We start from the raw sequence: 16,888 nt of genomic DNA, 5'->3' as shown, positions 1-16,888 counted from the left end.
GCCTCCTCCCCCAGCAGTTTTTCGAACATACCCGTTACGTATGCCGCAGCGTCCGTTCCCTCAGCCCCCTCCGGGAGCCCGACAATTCTTAAGTTCTGCCGGCGGGACCGATTCTCAAGGTCCTCCACCTTCTCCAGAAGCCTTTTCTGCTGGTCCCGAAGCATCCCCACCTCCAGCTCCACCGATGTTTGATGCTCCTCCTGCTCAGCCAGCGTCTTCTCAACCTTCTGGATCGCCCAATCCTGGGTGTCCAGTCTGTGCTCTAGCCGATCGATCGATTCTTTAATCGGGTCCAAACATTCCCACTTCTGCTTGGCAAAACCGTCCTGGATGACCTGCATCAAATGCTCCGTTGGTCGCTGTGCCGCCACCCCATGGGTCCGATCTTCAGCCATGCTGTCTCCTGCTGCAGCTTCAGCACAGCTCTTGGCTAACTTTTTATTTCTGTCTTTTCGTGCACTTCTGGGGCGAAATTCTCCTACCCGCCCTGCCACATTTCTGCCCCGACCCGCCGGTGGGAGTCTCCGTAACACCGGCCAGTCAATGGGGTTTCCCATTGTGGGGCAGCCTCACGCCGTCGGGAAACCCCCGGGCGCCGGCAAAACGGAGACTCCCGCCGGCGGAGAATGACGCCCCTGGTTCTTTTCTCCATACACTGATACGTGGAAACGGTGCACAATTGCCTCAGCCTTCGAATTCACCGTCTAAAACCAGAAAAAGGTCCGGGGGAAAGGTCCAAAAGTCCGACCAGAACAGGAGCCACCAAATGTACGACTTACTCCTTCATAGCCGCTCCCGGAAGTCCTGTCTATTTGTCTTTAATGGTTGGAAATTGTAGTCTATACTCACAAAAGGAATTAAATAGTAATTCCGTTTCCGAATGCAAAAAGAAACTGGATTCATGATTCAAAAAGGACCAAAGAAGAAAATACACAAAAATGATTTGATCAGGTTCTGAAGCATGACTTGAATGATGTGGTGAGGTGGGCCTTTTTATGGTTTTTACTTTTACTTTAAGTTATGAAGGAGCCTTACTCTTTCAAGGACTGGAATATATTTCTAATCCTGAACAGTGGTGAACATTTCCTATCATGATAAAGAACTATGTAATGGAAAGAATGGGCAAATAGGAAAAAATTCTTTTGCAGCAAATTTCAATACCTGATTAAAAGAAACCTCTATCTACATGCATATTTGTTATCCACAAGGAAGATACTCGTATATATAAGGGGCGAGATTCTTCCCTACCCGGCGGGGCGGGAGGTCCCAGCGTGATGGAGTGGCGGGAACCACTCCGGCGTCAGGCCGCCCCAAAGATGCGAAAGTCTCCGCACCTTTAGGGGCCAAACCCTCACCTTGAGGGGCTAGGCCAGCGCCGGAGCGGTTTCCGTTCCACCGGCTGGCGGGAAAGGCCTTTGGTGCCATGCCAGCCGGGGCCGAAAGGTCTTCGCTGGGCGACGCGGGTCCGTGCATGCGCGGGAGAGTCAGCGGCTGCTGACGTCATCCCCACGCATGCGCAGGGGAGGGGGTCTCTTCCGCCTCCGCCATAGTGAAGATCATGGCAAAGGCGGAAGAAAAAGAGTGCCCCCACGGCACAGGCCCGCCCGTGGATCGGTGGGTCCTGATCGCGGGCCAGGCCATCGTGGGGGCACCCCCCGGGGCCAGATCGGCCCGCGCCCCCCCCCAGGACACCGGAGCCCACCCGCGCCGCCTTGTCCCGCCGTTCAAAAGGTGGTTTAATCCACGCTGGCAGGACAGGCAGTCCAGCAGCGGGACTTCGGCCCATCGCGGGCCTGAGAATCAGCAGGGGTGTGCCCGCCAACCGGCGTGGCGCGTTTCCCGCCCCCGCCGACCGGCGCGGCGCGATTCCCGCCCCCGCTCCACATCAATGCACTCCGCCCCCTCCCAACATGGGGATCCCACGAGGCCCCGACCCAGCACTGCCCCGGCACAGCTTGGCACTGCCAGGTTGGGATTGTGCCAACACCAGTGTTAGCCTGTGCCAAGTGGCAGTGACAGGGCCCTGCCAGGGCATGTCCCTCTACACCCTAGGGTCTATACTTACCTTTGCATCCCTGGAGGAATCTCTCTTTCTGCCTGACGTCTGGCCAAACCTGTTGTAAGCCACGCCGATGTGATGTTACTACGGCGAGGTATGAATGTTTAGTGAGGGGGATCATGTGGTGGGGGGGGGGGACGCGAATAATATTTAAATCAATGCAAAATTATGAAAATGAGGTCCATGCCCTTTGTCTTGTGATGTCGTCAGTGAGGGGCAGGAAAAATTGGGAAAAGCACTCTCTCTAGCGAGAATCACGTTCCTGATTCTCGTGGGATTTTCAACTCGCGCCGCCGATCCCGCGGAAGGTGAATGTGGGCTCAAAATCTCCCCTATAGTGAACTGATTAGATTTTGATTCAATTGTTTCGAACCAGTCAATTGAAATGCATGAGTTACCACCTAACTATAGTAGCAAAGAATGTTGCAAGAATGCAGTCAAACTCCATACTCGTCAGCATCTGAATGTGGACACAATGGAATAGTAGCTGTTATCAGAATAAAATAAATTATTTACAAAAACATCCTTGAAGCACAATTACAACAGATAATAGTCTTGCTAGGAATTTATAACCCATAATTTGGAAGTCAAATGCATTATTATTAACATTGTCCTTTGGAACTAACATACTGGTAGTTTGTTATGAATAAAACAAAAGAAAATCTGTTTTCACAATATGGATTACATTTTTAAATCTTGGATTTTGAACTGGCCCAGATTTTGCAGTAGTAATGGCTGAGATTTAACAGGGTAGTGTTGACCTCATCCACCAGCCAGAGAGCTGTGAGCAGCCCACCTCAGCCAAAATTTGGCACCCTATGTTGAAGGCAATAAAATGCTTGCTGTCAGGGCTCCTGTCCCCACAAGGGACATGGTCGCATCCTCAAGAACTGCCAATCGGAGGGCTGCCATTTCTTCAGTTCCATCAGTGCCTCTGGGAACGGTGGCAACTGTTGGTCTTCAGGGCCAGCAACAAAGGAGGAGGCTCCATTCCCTTGGTAAATCAAGTTGGGTTCATTGGGGCCAGTCAAGTAGGCCCCGGGTGGGAGGAGAGGTGGGTGTGCTTGGTGAGAGCAGGATTTGTGACTCCAAGGGTTCAGCAATACTCTCAGAATTCACCATCACTACTATTCTGAAACTGTCAACAACTCTTGGGAGTCCACACATGAGCTGTTGATGTCAGTGATTCTCCGCTTCTTGAAGTCCCCGCAGACTGCAATCAATTAAAAGTCACTGAATTGATGAGGATTTCTATTTTTGCTGTAATATCCCTAGATATTTTGTCAAAGCTTTTTGTCTTGTATTCAACAGGACAATCATAAGAATACCAATGTCAGCGAAACAACAACTTTATACTGTAAGAGTTGAAAGTTGTTGTCTCCCCTGACATAGTCTTAGGAAACCAAAGATAGTTTTAACGGATTTATATTTATTTTGGGAAACATTAGAAATAAAGTATCATTTTAAATGGGCTTAATTTAATGTTTCTATGCCTGGTTGGGTAACGCCTATAGATAGATTGTTCCTGGACAAAGGTGTTTGTATGTGTGGGGGTTGGTTCAGTTCCAACTGTGCTTCTCTTGTGCTTAGAGAGGGATATGACGTGAAGAGTAAATAAACTAGCAGTGGTTGATTAGCAACGGTGGCCACTTTCCCGAGGAAAGAGATTTCCTTTGTTTTTAATTTTAGCTGATTTTGTCAGAAGTTGGAAGCAGTACACTAGAATCTCCCAATTCTGCCATGAAAAGGCTGGACAGGACAAGGGAGCTGCAAAGAGGCCGACATTCCAGAGAACCAGTTGCAGTCCAGATAACCATGGAATTGACACAGAAAGAATGTCTTAAGACGATTGACGTTAAGAGAACAAAGCCCAAGGTATTGTTCAGAAGAATTCAAGGGAGAGTGCGAAAAGTGTTCTGAGTTGAAGAAACATTTGCAGTAACCAGATTTAAAGTGGGAAAAGAGATTTCAGAGGTAAATCAAAAGTTTAATGCCATTTTAGTGGAGTCTGGGAATCAAGAGTTAAAGCAACTGTGAACCGTTTGTACAGCAGTCAAGACAAAGAAATCCTACAGGGATTGGTACAAAACTGGACCATATTTGCTGTTAAATATGGAGCGGAGACTTGGTTTAAAAGAGTAATTTGGAAAACCTGGGGTGAAATTCTCCGGTATCGGCACGATGTCCGCCAACTGGCACCCAAAACGGCGCAAATCAGTCGGGCATCGCGCTGCCCCAAAGGTGCGGAATGCTCCGCATCTTTGGGGGCCGAGCCCCAACCTTAAGGGGCTAGGCCCACGCTGGACGAATTTCCGCCCCGCCAGCTGGCGGAAAAGGCCTTTGGTGTCCCGCCAGCTGGCGCGGAAATGACATCTCCGTGCGGCGCATGCACGGGAGTCTCTTCTGCCTCCGCCATGGTGGAGACCGTGGCGAAGGCGGAAGGGAAAGAGTGCCCCCACGGCACAGGCCCGCCCGTGGATCGGTGGGCCCTGATCGCGGGCCAGGCCACTGTGGGGGCACCCCCCAGGGCCAGATCGCCCCCCCCCCAGGACCCCGGAGCCCGCCCGCGCCGCCTTGTCCCGCCGGTAAGGTAGGTGGTTTAATCTACGCCGGCGGGACAGGCATTTTAGCGGCGGGACTTCGGCCCATCCGGCCCGGAGAATCGCGGGGGGGGGGGGGCCCGCCAACCGGCGTGGCGTGATTCCCGCCCCCTCCGAATATCCGGTGCCGGAGAATTCGGCAACCGACGGGGGCGGGATTCATGCCAGCCTCCGGCGATTCTCCGACCTGGCGGGGGGTCAGAGAATCTCGCCCCTGGTCAAGATTTCAGAATGTAAAAAGCTAAGGGAAAGCATAATTGGGGAAACAGATTTTAAAGCATATTTTTGGGAGTGGAATTTGGAAACTCATCTGAGGAATTCTGAGAAAACCACATTCACTTGGGGTTCAGAGTGGAGTGTGTGCACTTGACCACAGCCAATCTGTATGCTTAAAAGGACTTGAGCCCTTGAAACTAAAGGAAATTAGTACATTGTAGTTTAAGATGTACTATGTATTCCGTGTTAATCTTAAAATTTGTGTGAAATTGTTAAGCAAAAGGGGGTTTCAAGGAGTATTGTATCATTATCCATTGAAAAAAATTTAACAGATGACTTTTTTCTTGTTGTTAAAACTAATTAACAATCCTGTGACTCTGTTGCTCCATATTTTACAAATAAAAGTAAAAGATACCGGACTGGATTCTCCGTCCAGCGATGTTGGAATCAGGTAACACGATTGGGCAGAGAATCGCACGTCAGCAGAAAATGAGGCTGGCACCGAGCACCCGACAGAAAACCATACTCCAGTGCCTCGACAGCGGGGCATGCCAGCGTGGTCATGCAAATTGTACAGTAAATGCCGTTGGAATATCATTAACAGGCCCAACCTGGCAATTTCCGGGCCCCCACGATGCTCCGCCTCCGCCAGGAGGAATTACCGATGACGAGGTTCATTCATGGTATTTAAAATCAGGAAACAGATGCCCTGACTGCTGAGGGAGAGATTTTGGGTACAGAAAGTGTCCAACATTGCTATAGCGTGCTGACAGTTGTTCTGCTGGCTGGGGGGGGGGGTGTGGGGAGTGACGGAGAGTGGCCAGGAGGTGGGCCATGGGGTTGGGGTGGATGGACGTGGACCACCATTTCCACAGCCTGCAAGGCAGCCATGCAGCTGCGCACTCTGTCGACTGCCCACTGTGAACTGAGTGCCATGGGTTGTATGGGTGCCTCCCCAGGCCACCCCACTAGGTACCTTCTGGCTCCAGCTGACCCATCAAAGGGATGAGTGTGCTCCAGCGCAACCAGTGCCAACTCCTTGGCTGGGATGAGAGTATGTGGGGAGTGGAGTGCCTATATGCAGATCCCGACCCCGATTAATCACGCGCCAGCGTTCGTTGCAATTGCATTATTTCCACGTGGCGCCTGTGCTAGCCCATTAAGATGTCCTGAATCGCTCAGGGGATGGCGCTGCTTTCGGGGCCGTAGAACTCACGGGATTCAGTCCCGGTGTCAGCACTTAGTTTCTGAAACAAAGAATCCAGTCCATGGTCTTTTGAGCCAGGGTTGCATACTGGAACCTTTCCGTCCAGTTTAAGGTCAACTGGGATTGTAACAATAGGTATTCTTGTGATTGCCCTGATGAGTGTAAGATGAAAAGCTTTGACAAAATGTATTTTTTTTAGCAATACTCAAGTTCTGTAATATGAAATTACTATTTGCAATTTCACTATTTAAACTCCCTGAAAAAGTTACACCGTTTGCTAATGAGATGTAACTGGATTTTTAACAATGCGCTCAGTCATAACTACTGCTGAAGCATTCCTCTGGCCCTTGAAAACTAAGTTTCTATTCATCTATCAATTTTTTCATCATGAGAATTCCAAATATTTTAATGAGACGTTTTTGTTTTAAAATATATTTGTTTATGTCCCCAAAACCTATTTTGTTCTCTGTAAAATTTAAAGTGAAAGATAATTAGTGCATTTTACTTCCTGGTTTGCTGTCAGTGAGAATTCCTCAATGGTACTCTGCTTAATAATATCACTTCTGCTGGAAGCCTGGGGACACCCCGTTGACCTTGCACTAGATTCAAATTAATTTCAGGAATGGTGAAATCTACGCCACAGAGATCACTAGATATCTGTAGGCAGCTTTCTTTGAGATCAGTGCTGAGTTCCGAGCTTCACTGCTAACTGCAAAATCTGGACGAATAATATGTAATGGTTTGGGCTAAATCTCAGACAACAGTGATTTCACTCAATTGCTGTGAACCATTATTTTAACATAGGACTTTTTTCCTTGGACTGGTCTGAAGAGATAAAAACTGAAGGCAAAAGTTAATTTTTGGTTTGGGGCCAAAATGGACATATTAGTAATGCTCCCATGATGTCCAGCTGAGGCCAGAGTCCAGGAGGCTGGAAACATTTTCAGATTTGAACCGCGTTTGAATTTTATCAGCAAGGTGCAGGTGAAGTTCCCTGGCTTTAGACCTCAGAAAACTGTCTAGCCAGGCTGGCTAATTTCTTATTTTCATGAGAAAAGCCCAGGGTTGAACATCAGGCAATATCCTGAACTTGGTTTGCAATGTTCATGGTTCAGGCTTCCTTTGCTCTATCTTCTGCTTCTTCCTGCCTGCAGTCCCATCAGTTCTCCCATTATTCAACATTTTTTTTGCCTGCTCTCCCTTGTTTAAAAACTAGAGAAGTTGATATTATTTCACATTAACATCTTTTAGCCTAAAAATGAATACAAAACAAGTAAATGTGAATTATTTTCTCTTCCCTGAAAGGAATTTCCCCTTTGACAATGATTGATTGATTGATATTCATTGTCACATGTACCGAAGTACAGAGAAAAGTATTTTTCTGCGGCCAAGAGAATGTACACAGTACGTATATAGTAGACAAAATAATAATCTTTTGTGTTGAAGTTGTATGAAATTGTATAACAGCAAATATTGGTTCCACATTCATAACTATATCTTGCAATTCATGCCAAGTCAACAATAAGTAGAGCATACATTTCCTGTGGATTTCAAATCATGCTAAAAACAAGAACAACGTAGTTACATGGCTAGACAGGTGAAGCCTGATTTAATACTGAGTGGCTTGACTTAAAAGTATAGAAATATTCACAGTCACAACCATTTATTTGGTAAAATGAACACTTCAAAATAAATAAATATGCCAACACAGAGGGTTCCAGTTCTGATTTTCAAGTTAATTATACTTCAAAAATGTATATTTCTTAATACTAATTATAAGCAACTGTAGATGGGCACATGAATTACCCAAATACAGTCAGTAAACATGTATCTTCTATTAATTAAAGAGAGCCACTTATTTAAATCAAGAATTTGATTAGACTTTTAACTAATTTCCTGGAAAAACAGCGAAGGATAAATTGTATGTCACAAAACCAATTATTGATTGCATGCACAATGTGGCAACTAAAAGCAGAAGCCCATTAGGTTATTACAGCATATAGTAAAATTGTGCAAGTGACTTTTGTGTGATTTGAGAAGGGGACAGTGTAGCTGAACTCGTTTTGGGAGCACATTAGTTAATTTTGCTCAAAATTCCTTTTAGTGCTATTTTACTTAGGAATTAACCTATTTGTGTTGAAGAACCAACTAGGGAACATGCTATACTAGATTTGATATTCAGCAATGGGAAGGGGTTAATTAATAATCTTGTTGTGCAGTGTCCTTTTGGAAACAATGACTATAATATGATGGAATTCTTCATTCAGATGGAAAGTAAAGAAGTTTGATCTGAAACTAGGGTCCTAAATCTAAACAAAGAGAACTATAAACGTGTGAGGCATGAGTTGGCTAAGATAGATTTGGGAACTTCATTTCAAGGCAAGACGGTGGTGTCATATTCCACACTAGACTTATGGGATATGTTGGCCTTCCCACCCCTTCCCCTTCCCCTTTCCCCTTCCGCTTCTCCCCTTCCCCTTCTCCCTGTCGCTGCAAGGGCACTTGAGTACAGAGCAAGGATGTCTTTCTGCAGCTGTACAGGACCTTGGTAGCACCACACCTTGAGTATTATATACAGTTTTGGTTTCTTTATCTAAGAAAGGATATACTTCCCACAGAGTGCAGCAAAGGTTTACCAGACTGATTCCTGGGAAGGCAGTCTTGTCACATGAGGGGAGATTGGGTCGACTGGGCCTGTATTAACTAGAATTTAGAAGAATGAAACATATAAAATTCTGACAGGGCTAGACCGAATGGATGCAGGGATGTTGTTTCCTCTGGCCTGGGGTCTAGAACAAGGGGTCACAGTCTCAGGATACGGAGTAGGCTATTTAGGACTGAGGTGAGGAGAAATTTCCTCACTCAGAGGTGGTGAATCTGTGGAATTCTCTACCACACAAGGCTATGGAAGTCAAATCACTGAATATTTTAAAAGAAAATAGATAGAAAAAGGTGTCAAGGGTTATGGGGAAGCACAGAAGTATGGTGTAAAGATGGAGGATGAACCATGATCATGTTGAATGATGGAGCAGGCTCAATAGGCCAAATGGCCTCCTCCCCCTATTTTCTATGTTTCAGTAACTATGCCACCATTGTATTAAAATAGCACACAAAGAAATTTCAAGTCAAAATTAAACTCTCAGTGGTAACAGTTGCTAAATTGATTAAAATCAGTATTCAGAAGATACAAGTTAACACACTGAAAGAGTTTTGTTTGAATCATCAAGGTATTCTTCTGAAAACATAAACTGTACTTGTAAGGTTCACATGGATTATTATCATCTGAGTTTTGATCCATGTTACTTTCTGGAAGTATACTCCATTGCATTATTCATTTATTTAAAAGTGAATATTGAAGCTCTCCTGAAATTTTAGCGAACACTTCACCCTATCCAATCACACTCAAAAAACATAGTAATTGATTACATAGAATATATGATACAGAAACAAGCCATTAGATTCAAACAGTCCACGCTAGTGTTGATACCCCACTTGAGCCTCCTCCCACCTTTTTTTGTCTAAATCTACAATCATAACCATCTATTCGCTTCTTCCACATACGTTTGTCTTGTTTCCCCTTAAACAAATATACGGTATTCACTTCAACCATTCCCTGGGGTAGTGAGTTCCACATTATTACCGTTCTTTGGGTGTAGAAGTTTCTTCTAATTTCTCTATTAGATTTCTTAGTGACCATCTTATATTGATGGCCTCTAGTTATGCTCTTTTAAAGAAGAGGAAACCTTCTCTGAATCCACTCGATCAAAATATTCTATAATTTTAAAACTTCTACCAGGTCGCCCCCTAGCCTTTTTTTCTCAAGAGATAAGAGACCCAGCCTGTCAAACCTCTCCTGATTTGTATATTGAAGCATTTCTGGTATCATCCCTGTAAATCTTCTCTGCACCGTCTGCAATGCCACAATATCATTTTTATAACACTCTGACCAGAACTACATGCAGCACTCTAAATGTGGTCTAAACAAAGTTCAATACTGGTTTAGCATAACTTCCCTAATTTCCAATGGCCTTGCTAACCTCTGGTGCAACTTGTAATAATCAATGAAGTTGCATTCTGAGATTCCACTGTTCCTCTATCCCCTCTAGAACTGTAGTTTCCATTTTGTACCCTACTCATCCGAACAAAATATACTACCTCACTTTTATCTGTGTTGAACTATATTTGCCAATTATTTGCCCATTCTGCAATTTTATTAATGTTCTCCTGCAATTTGTTGCAGTCCTCCTCAGTATAACTTCTGCCAAAACCAAGATCCGAAGTTTCTAAATTGAGGAATCCATAATTATTGCCAATTAAGTTTTTGATTATATTGAATTCTAAACATTAATAACAGGTTTAATAACAGCTATGTTGCAGTTTCTGATGTGGCTGACATTGTAGCAGGATTCTTAAAAAATTAACCTCCCTTTAAATCTCTTCAATCAATTGCATAACATATTTATTTAATCAGTAACATTGTGTATACACAAAAAGTAATGGACTTCTGCTAGAAGATGCACACTATTGCAGGGATGTAGTTTTATAGAATCATTGTTGGAAGTGTAGATACCTTGGTCAAAGACCTTTGACAAATAAGCACACTGTAGTTACTCATATTAAGAAAATCCAATCATGCTTCGTGATAGAGAGGTAACGCAAAGTTGTTATAGACTGTATAGCAGATATTCAAGTGCACACAAACTTATGACAGATTTTTAAAAAAGTTTTAATTACACTGAAGTTCCAGTTATAATGAAACTTAATTTATACCAAAAACTTGCAGTTAATTATACTGAAATTGTTATTTATTGATTGCTAGTTAATTCTTATCTAATGGGATTTAATGATAAAAGTGTTCCAATGCAATCAAAGTTTTAACATTGGAGAAATATTAAAAGTGAGATTTATGATCAAGATCAGTGAGACAGGTCACAAACCTACTTTAGCAACTTTAGTTGTGTTTATCTTTAATTGAGGTACGAAAAGAAAATCCCATTTTTAAACAAAAACAAGTGAGTCTTAGGCCTGCACAGTTATGTTTACTGGTTATGCATTTTTGTTTTATTTGTTCATAGGTTGTGGGCACTGCTTGCGATGCTAACATTTATTGTCCATCCCTAATTGCCATCAAGAAGGTGTTGGTTAGCTGCCTTCTTAAACTGCTGCAGGCTGTGTGATTTGGTACACCCACTGCTGTGAGGAAGGGAGCTCCAGGATTTTGATCCATCAAAAGTGAAGGAAAGGCAATATATTTCCAAGTCAGGATGCTCTGTGGCTTGGAGGGGAAATTGGAGATGGTGGTTCTCATATGTCTGTTGCTCTTGCCCTTACTAGTGTTAGGGGGTCATGGATTTTCAGGGAACTGTTGAAAGAGCCCACCCCCACGGTGGCAGTGCCAGGGGGCGTTCCGTTGGGGAGGTGACAGGAGTTCTGTAATGGGGGAGGGGGGGGAGGGGGGGAGGCAAGGGTCTATGGTGGGCATGCCGGGGGTCAGTGGTGGTGGTGGTGGGGGGGGGGGGGGCGAGGGGTTCCCTGTCTGGGAGGGAGAGGGGGTGGTTCCATGTCCATGGGGTCCTTGTTTTTTCTATTTTTATTGGAAGCACCAATCTTTTTAAAGCTGAAATTGCTGGTGATATGGGGCGAAATTCTCCCCCAACAGCGCGATATCCACCGACTGGCGCCCAAAACGGCGCCAATCAGACGGGCATCGCGCCGCCCCAAAGGTGCGGAATGCTCCGCATCTTTGGCGGCCGAGCCCCAACATTGAGGGGCTAGGCCGACGCCGGAGGGATTTCCACCCCGCCAGCTGGCGGAAGTGGCGTTTGTTGCCCCGCCAGCTGGTGTGGAAATGACATTCGGGGCGGCGCATGCGCGGGAGCGTCAGCGGCCGCTGACACTTTCCCGCGCATGCGCAGTGGAGGGGGTCTCTTCTGCCTCCGCCATGGTGGAGACCGTGGCGGAGGTGGAAGGGAAAGAGTGGCCCCACGGCACAGGCCCACCCGCGGATCGGTGGGCCCCGATCACGGGCTAGGCCACCGTGGGGGCAACCCCCGGGGCCAGATCGCCCCGCGCCCCCCCAGGATCCCGTAGCCCGCCCGCGCCACCTTGTCCCGCCGGTAAATACCTACTTTAATTTACGCCGGCGGGACAGGCAATTTCTTGGCGGGACTTCGGCCCATCCGGGCCGGAGAATTGAGCGGGGGGGCCCGCCAACCGGCGCGGCCCGATTCCCGCCCCCGCCCAATCTCTGGTACCGGAGACTTCGGCGGGGGCGGGGGCGGGATTCACGGCGGCCAACGGCCATTCTCCGACCCGGCGGGGGGTCGGAGAATGACGCCCATGGACTCTGAATGAGCCCTCCTCGCCAGTGTGACATCATGCGACCCACCTTCTGGATTCTTTTGTCAAAGTGTCAAAAAGTATGACTGGAAAGGTTGGCTACTTATTAAATTATTTGAAGCTGCCTTGCCAAAAATTAATGTTTCTAATTCAAAAAACCTTATGGCTTTGCTATCTCTGTCACATTGGATAAATTTTGGCATTAATTTTCTAAACCAGAAATCAGAGTAATTTAAAACTAAAGTTACTGAAGGCATTATGCTGCACTCTGAACCTGCTATACAGTTTTTAAGTCATGCCAGGTTTGGGGACAGAAAAAGGACGATATTACAAACATAAAATTGTAATTGAAGAAAAGAATAACAAACAGGAGTGGAGCAGGCATGTTCATTGAGATGGTTACTTACGTTCACCTCTGTGATAGCTATATCAACAACGCTACCCACAACAATTAAGGCGTCAAATATATTCCATGCATCACAAAAATAGTGCTGCATGTGGAAAAAAGGGGGGGGGGGAAAGACAAGGAAACAATAAAAAATAAAAAAGGGAAGAGAAGAGAAAATAAGAGAAAGAGGTTACATTTGCACAGTATTTCCTCTTATAGACATGACTATCTCTGAAGAGATGACTCTTTGTCACCGACACGTCCAGGACTTCAAACTGTGCCGGTTGGGACATGTTAAGCCATTTTGTTACAGAACAAAATTCACAATTTTTCCAAATATGATATCCCGTTTTGACCTGTGTTGCTTTCCTAATTCTGTGAAGTCTTACCAGTTCCATTGCAGTAGTTGTGGTTAGTTCAACTAATAGAATTAAATATTTGACAAAGTGAAGCTGGTTAAGAAACAAAGAAAAAATAGACAGGTGCGATCTGGAAGAGTGTCATGTATACTCACATTGATCTCACTCAGAATGACGTCTATAATGCTGCCAATTACGATGAGGAAGTCAAAAACATTCCAAGGATCACTAAAGTAACCCTACATGGTGCAGGTGGGAAGTGGGGGTGGGGGGTGAAAGGCAGGTTAGAAGTTGGTCTTAGATTCAAGACTTTATGGCAAATATTCTCATATTCGATAACCTCAAGTCAGCACCACAACATAGTTTTACACCATTCGTAGTTCTTGTGCTGGTCCAAATCACATTTTAATATTATACCAGAAATACACAATGCCTGATGAAAATAATCTACTTTCTCCCTTTTTCCATTTTTTCGGGTTACATGATCAGGAGGCAGGTGATTTGGTTCCAGACCTCGATCCATACCCCATAGAATCTGCCTTTAGGAGACAGTGATCCTTTCCCTGTTTTTCTCCCTGTATGGAAATAATGTCTGGTCTTCATTTAGTGTCTCTGCAGCTTTATTGCTGAGATAGAAAACTCACAATACATGGATTAGTCTTACCGGGAAAATTTGGCAGCAGCTCAAACAATGCATTTTAAAGAAATAATTTAGTTTTAGTAGTATGATGTAGCCTTTTTAGAAGCACTGTTGGTGCGTATTAAACTATGTTGGAGGCTTTTACTGTTCATCTTTTGTCTCCTGATTTGAAAATAAAAGTCAAGGGGAAGACAATGAATTCTTCCCAAGGATTAGTACAAGATGTGCTTTTTAGTTAAAAAAAAAAATCACTTTTTGTTAACAATGTAGAATATTAGGGTTTTAACAAGGTGAACTTACATCTCCTTTAAAATTAAATATTCATGATAACTTCAATTTCATAGGTATCATTTTGTGTTTATGAATCCTGTCCCATCCCATTCCAGTTAAGTACCAAACACGTAATTTCAGAAGCTGTTAACTGTAATCATGAAGTTAAAACATAAATAGTTTGGGGGCCGGGGCGTGGGTAATGTTAAAGCCAGCATTCTCAGGCACAGCAGAGACAGGGATATATTTATAGAATGGCACTGAGAAGGGAATTTATAAACACACCAATGCACTTCCTAAAGGGGCACAGCCAGCACAATAAAGTTTTTGGTAACGATTTTTGTCTCATGATTAATCAACACGTTATTCATGTTATTAATCACTGTATACCTTTTAGGTAATGGGAGATGAAATGAGGATGACAAATGCTTCTTTTTCACTCTTAAGGATTTTTAAAAAATCCTTAAAAAATTTGTAGAAACATATTTATTTTTTTAATATAAAATATTGCAGGAATTTACATTGTTAGATTAAAATACTCATTACAATCATATGCCAATTATTTTTCTTCATTGCTTATGATAGACCCATGTTCTTAGTTAGGTGTTTAAACTTAGATTGGAAAACAAAATATCCAGGGCCAGATTTTCATGTCCCAAAAAGGTCAGGAATGGGTACAGAAATCGGAAAAAAACTGAGGATGTGGGACTTGAATTGCCCCTGAAAACGAGACACACACCAATTTCTCATAGATGAGAAAAGTTTGGGTAAGGTTCAGATTGCAACACACACACAAATCACCTAAGGTGTCGGGATTGCCATTAACAGGCTGAGGGGAAGTTTGTATATTATATCTGATAGTATTTTTGGCAGGCCAGACAGGCTTTGCAAGTCTTTGGAAAATAGGTAAAAGAGACCTAGTAGAAGTAGAAAAAAGTTGAACCGTGACGTCACAGCCTGCAGGTAAGTGATTGGCTGTGAGTGGTAAGTAGTTTTTCTTTTGCCTGAGGTGTTATCGTGCAGGGCGCAGTGACTGCTAAGTGAGTGATTGCTGAGAAGGGGAGTACATTTTTTAAAAAAAAACTTACTGTTGGGAGTGTAAAAATGGCAGGAGATCCCAGACCCGTGTTATGCTCCTCTTGCTCAATGTGGGAGTTCTGGGACGCGACTGATGCCCCTGACTCCTTCATGGGCGGGAAGTGTGCCAGCTGCAGCTCCTGTTAGACTGCATGATGGCTCTGGAGCTGCGGATGGACTCACTTTGGAGCACCCGTGATGCTGAGGAGGTCGTGGATAGCATGTTCAGTGAGTTGGTCACACCGCAGATTAGGATTGGTAAGGGAGACAGGGAATGGGTGACCAAAAGGCAGAGAAAGAGCAGGAAGGCAGTGCAGGTGTCCCCTGCGGTCATCTCCCTCCAAAACAGGTATACCATTTTGGATACTGTTGGGGGAGATGACTCACCAGGGGAAGGCAGTAGTAGCCAGGCTCATGGCACCATGGCTGGCTCTGCTGCACAGAAGGGCAGGAAAAAGACTGGCAGGGCTATAGTCATAGGGGATTCAATCATAAGGGGAGTAGACAGGCATTTCTGTGGTCGAAAACGAGACTCCCGAATGGTATGTTGCCTCCCGGGTGCACGGGTCAGGGATGTCTCAGATCGGCTGCAGGACATACTGAAGGGGGAGGGTGAACAGCCAGTTGTCGCGGTGCATATAGGCACCAATGATGTAGGTACAAAACGGGATGAGGTCCTACAATCAGAATTTAGGGAGTTAGGAGATAAGTTAAAAAGTAGGACCTCAAAGGGAGTAATCTCAGGATTGCTACCAGTGTCACGAGACAGTCAGAGTAGAGATTTCAGAGTAGTCAGAATGAATACGTGGCTTGAGAGATGGTGCAGGAGGGAGGGGTTCAGATTTTTGGGACATTGGAACCGGTTCTGGGGGCGGTGGGACAATTACAAATCGGATGGTCTACACCTGGGCAGGACTGGAACCAATGTCCTAGGGGGTACTTTTGCTAACACTGTTGTGGAGGTTTTAAACTAATGTGACAGGGGGGTGGGAACCAGGTTAGGAAGTTAGAGGTCAGTTAAGGGGCAGCAACTAAAGCCAGTAAGGTACTAGATAATAAACTCAATGTGACTAAGGGGAAGAGTAGACAGGGGAGAGATGATGATCGCAAAGGGACAGGTGGTCTGAGGTGCATTTGTTTCAATGCGAGAATTGTATCAGGTAAGGCAGATGAACTTAGGGCTTGGCTTAGTACCTGGGAATATGATGTTATTGGTATTACTGAGACTTGGTTGAGGGAAGGGCAAGACTGGCAACTAAATATCCCAGGGTATAAATGCTTCAGGAGGGATAGAAAGGGAGGTAAAAGGGGTGGAGGAGTTGGATTACTGATCAGAGATTATATCACAGCTGTGATTAAGGAGGGCACGATGGAGGATTCGAGCACAGAGGCAATATGGGTAGAGCTAAGAAACAGGAAGGGTGCAGTAACATTGTTGGGCTTTACTACAGACCTCCCAAAAGTGAGCGTGAAGCAGAGGTACAAATATGTAGACAGATTATAGAAAAATGTAGGAGCAATAGGGTGGTCGTGATGGGAGATTTTAACTTCCCCAACATTGAATGGGACTCATGTAATGTTGGAGGCGTAGATGGAGCAGAATTTGTAAGGAGCATCCAGGAGAGTTTTTTAGAGCAGTATGTAAATAGTCCAACTCGGGAAGGGGCCATACTGGACTTGGTATTGGGGAATGATCCTGGCCAGGTGGTTGAAGTTTCAGTTGGTGATTACTT

General features: G+C 44.9%; 1 protein-coding gene across 5 annotated transcripts in view; it reads right to left on the bottom strand.

Moving 5' to 3' along the window:
* The window catches only part of cacna1c (calcium channel, voltage-dependent, L type, alpha 1C subunit), a 1,623,635-nt gene that overhangs the window by 316,119 nt on the left and 1,290,628 nt on the right, over positions 1-16,888 (bottom strand). For 2 of the 5 annotated variants that reach the window (XM_072484613.1, XM_072484615.1), the window contains exon 27: positions 13,324-13,407. The exons of 1 other annotated variant lie outside the window; for it this stretch is intronic. In XM_072484613.1, coding sequence (XP_072340714.1) covers positions 13,324-13,407 — 84 coding nt within the window. Of the gene's footprint in view, positions 1-12,828; positions 12,913-13,323; positions 13,408-16,888 lie in introns of all 5 variants that reach the window. 2 more of the 5 variants (XM_072484617.1, XM_072484614.1) reach the window with 2 other exon arrangements.

The sequence above is a fragment of the Scyliorhinus torazame genome, chromosome 19, assembly GCF_047496885.1.
Source record: "Scyliorhinus torazame isolate Kashiwa2021f chromosome 19, sScyTor2.1, whole genome shotgun sequence".
NCBI lineage: Eukaryota > Metazoa > Chordata > Chondrichthyes > Carcharhiniformes > Scyliorhinidae > Scyliorhinus > Scyliorhinus torazame.
This window is presented reverse-complemented; position numbering and strand designations above follow the sequence as displayed.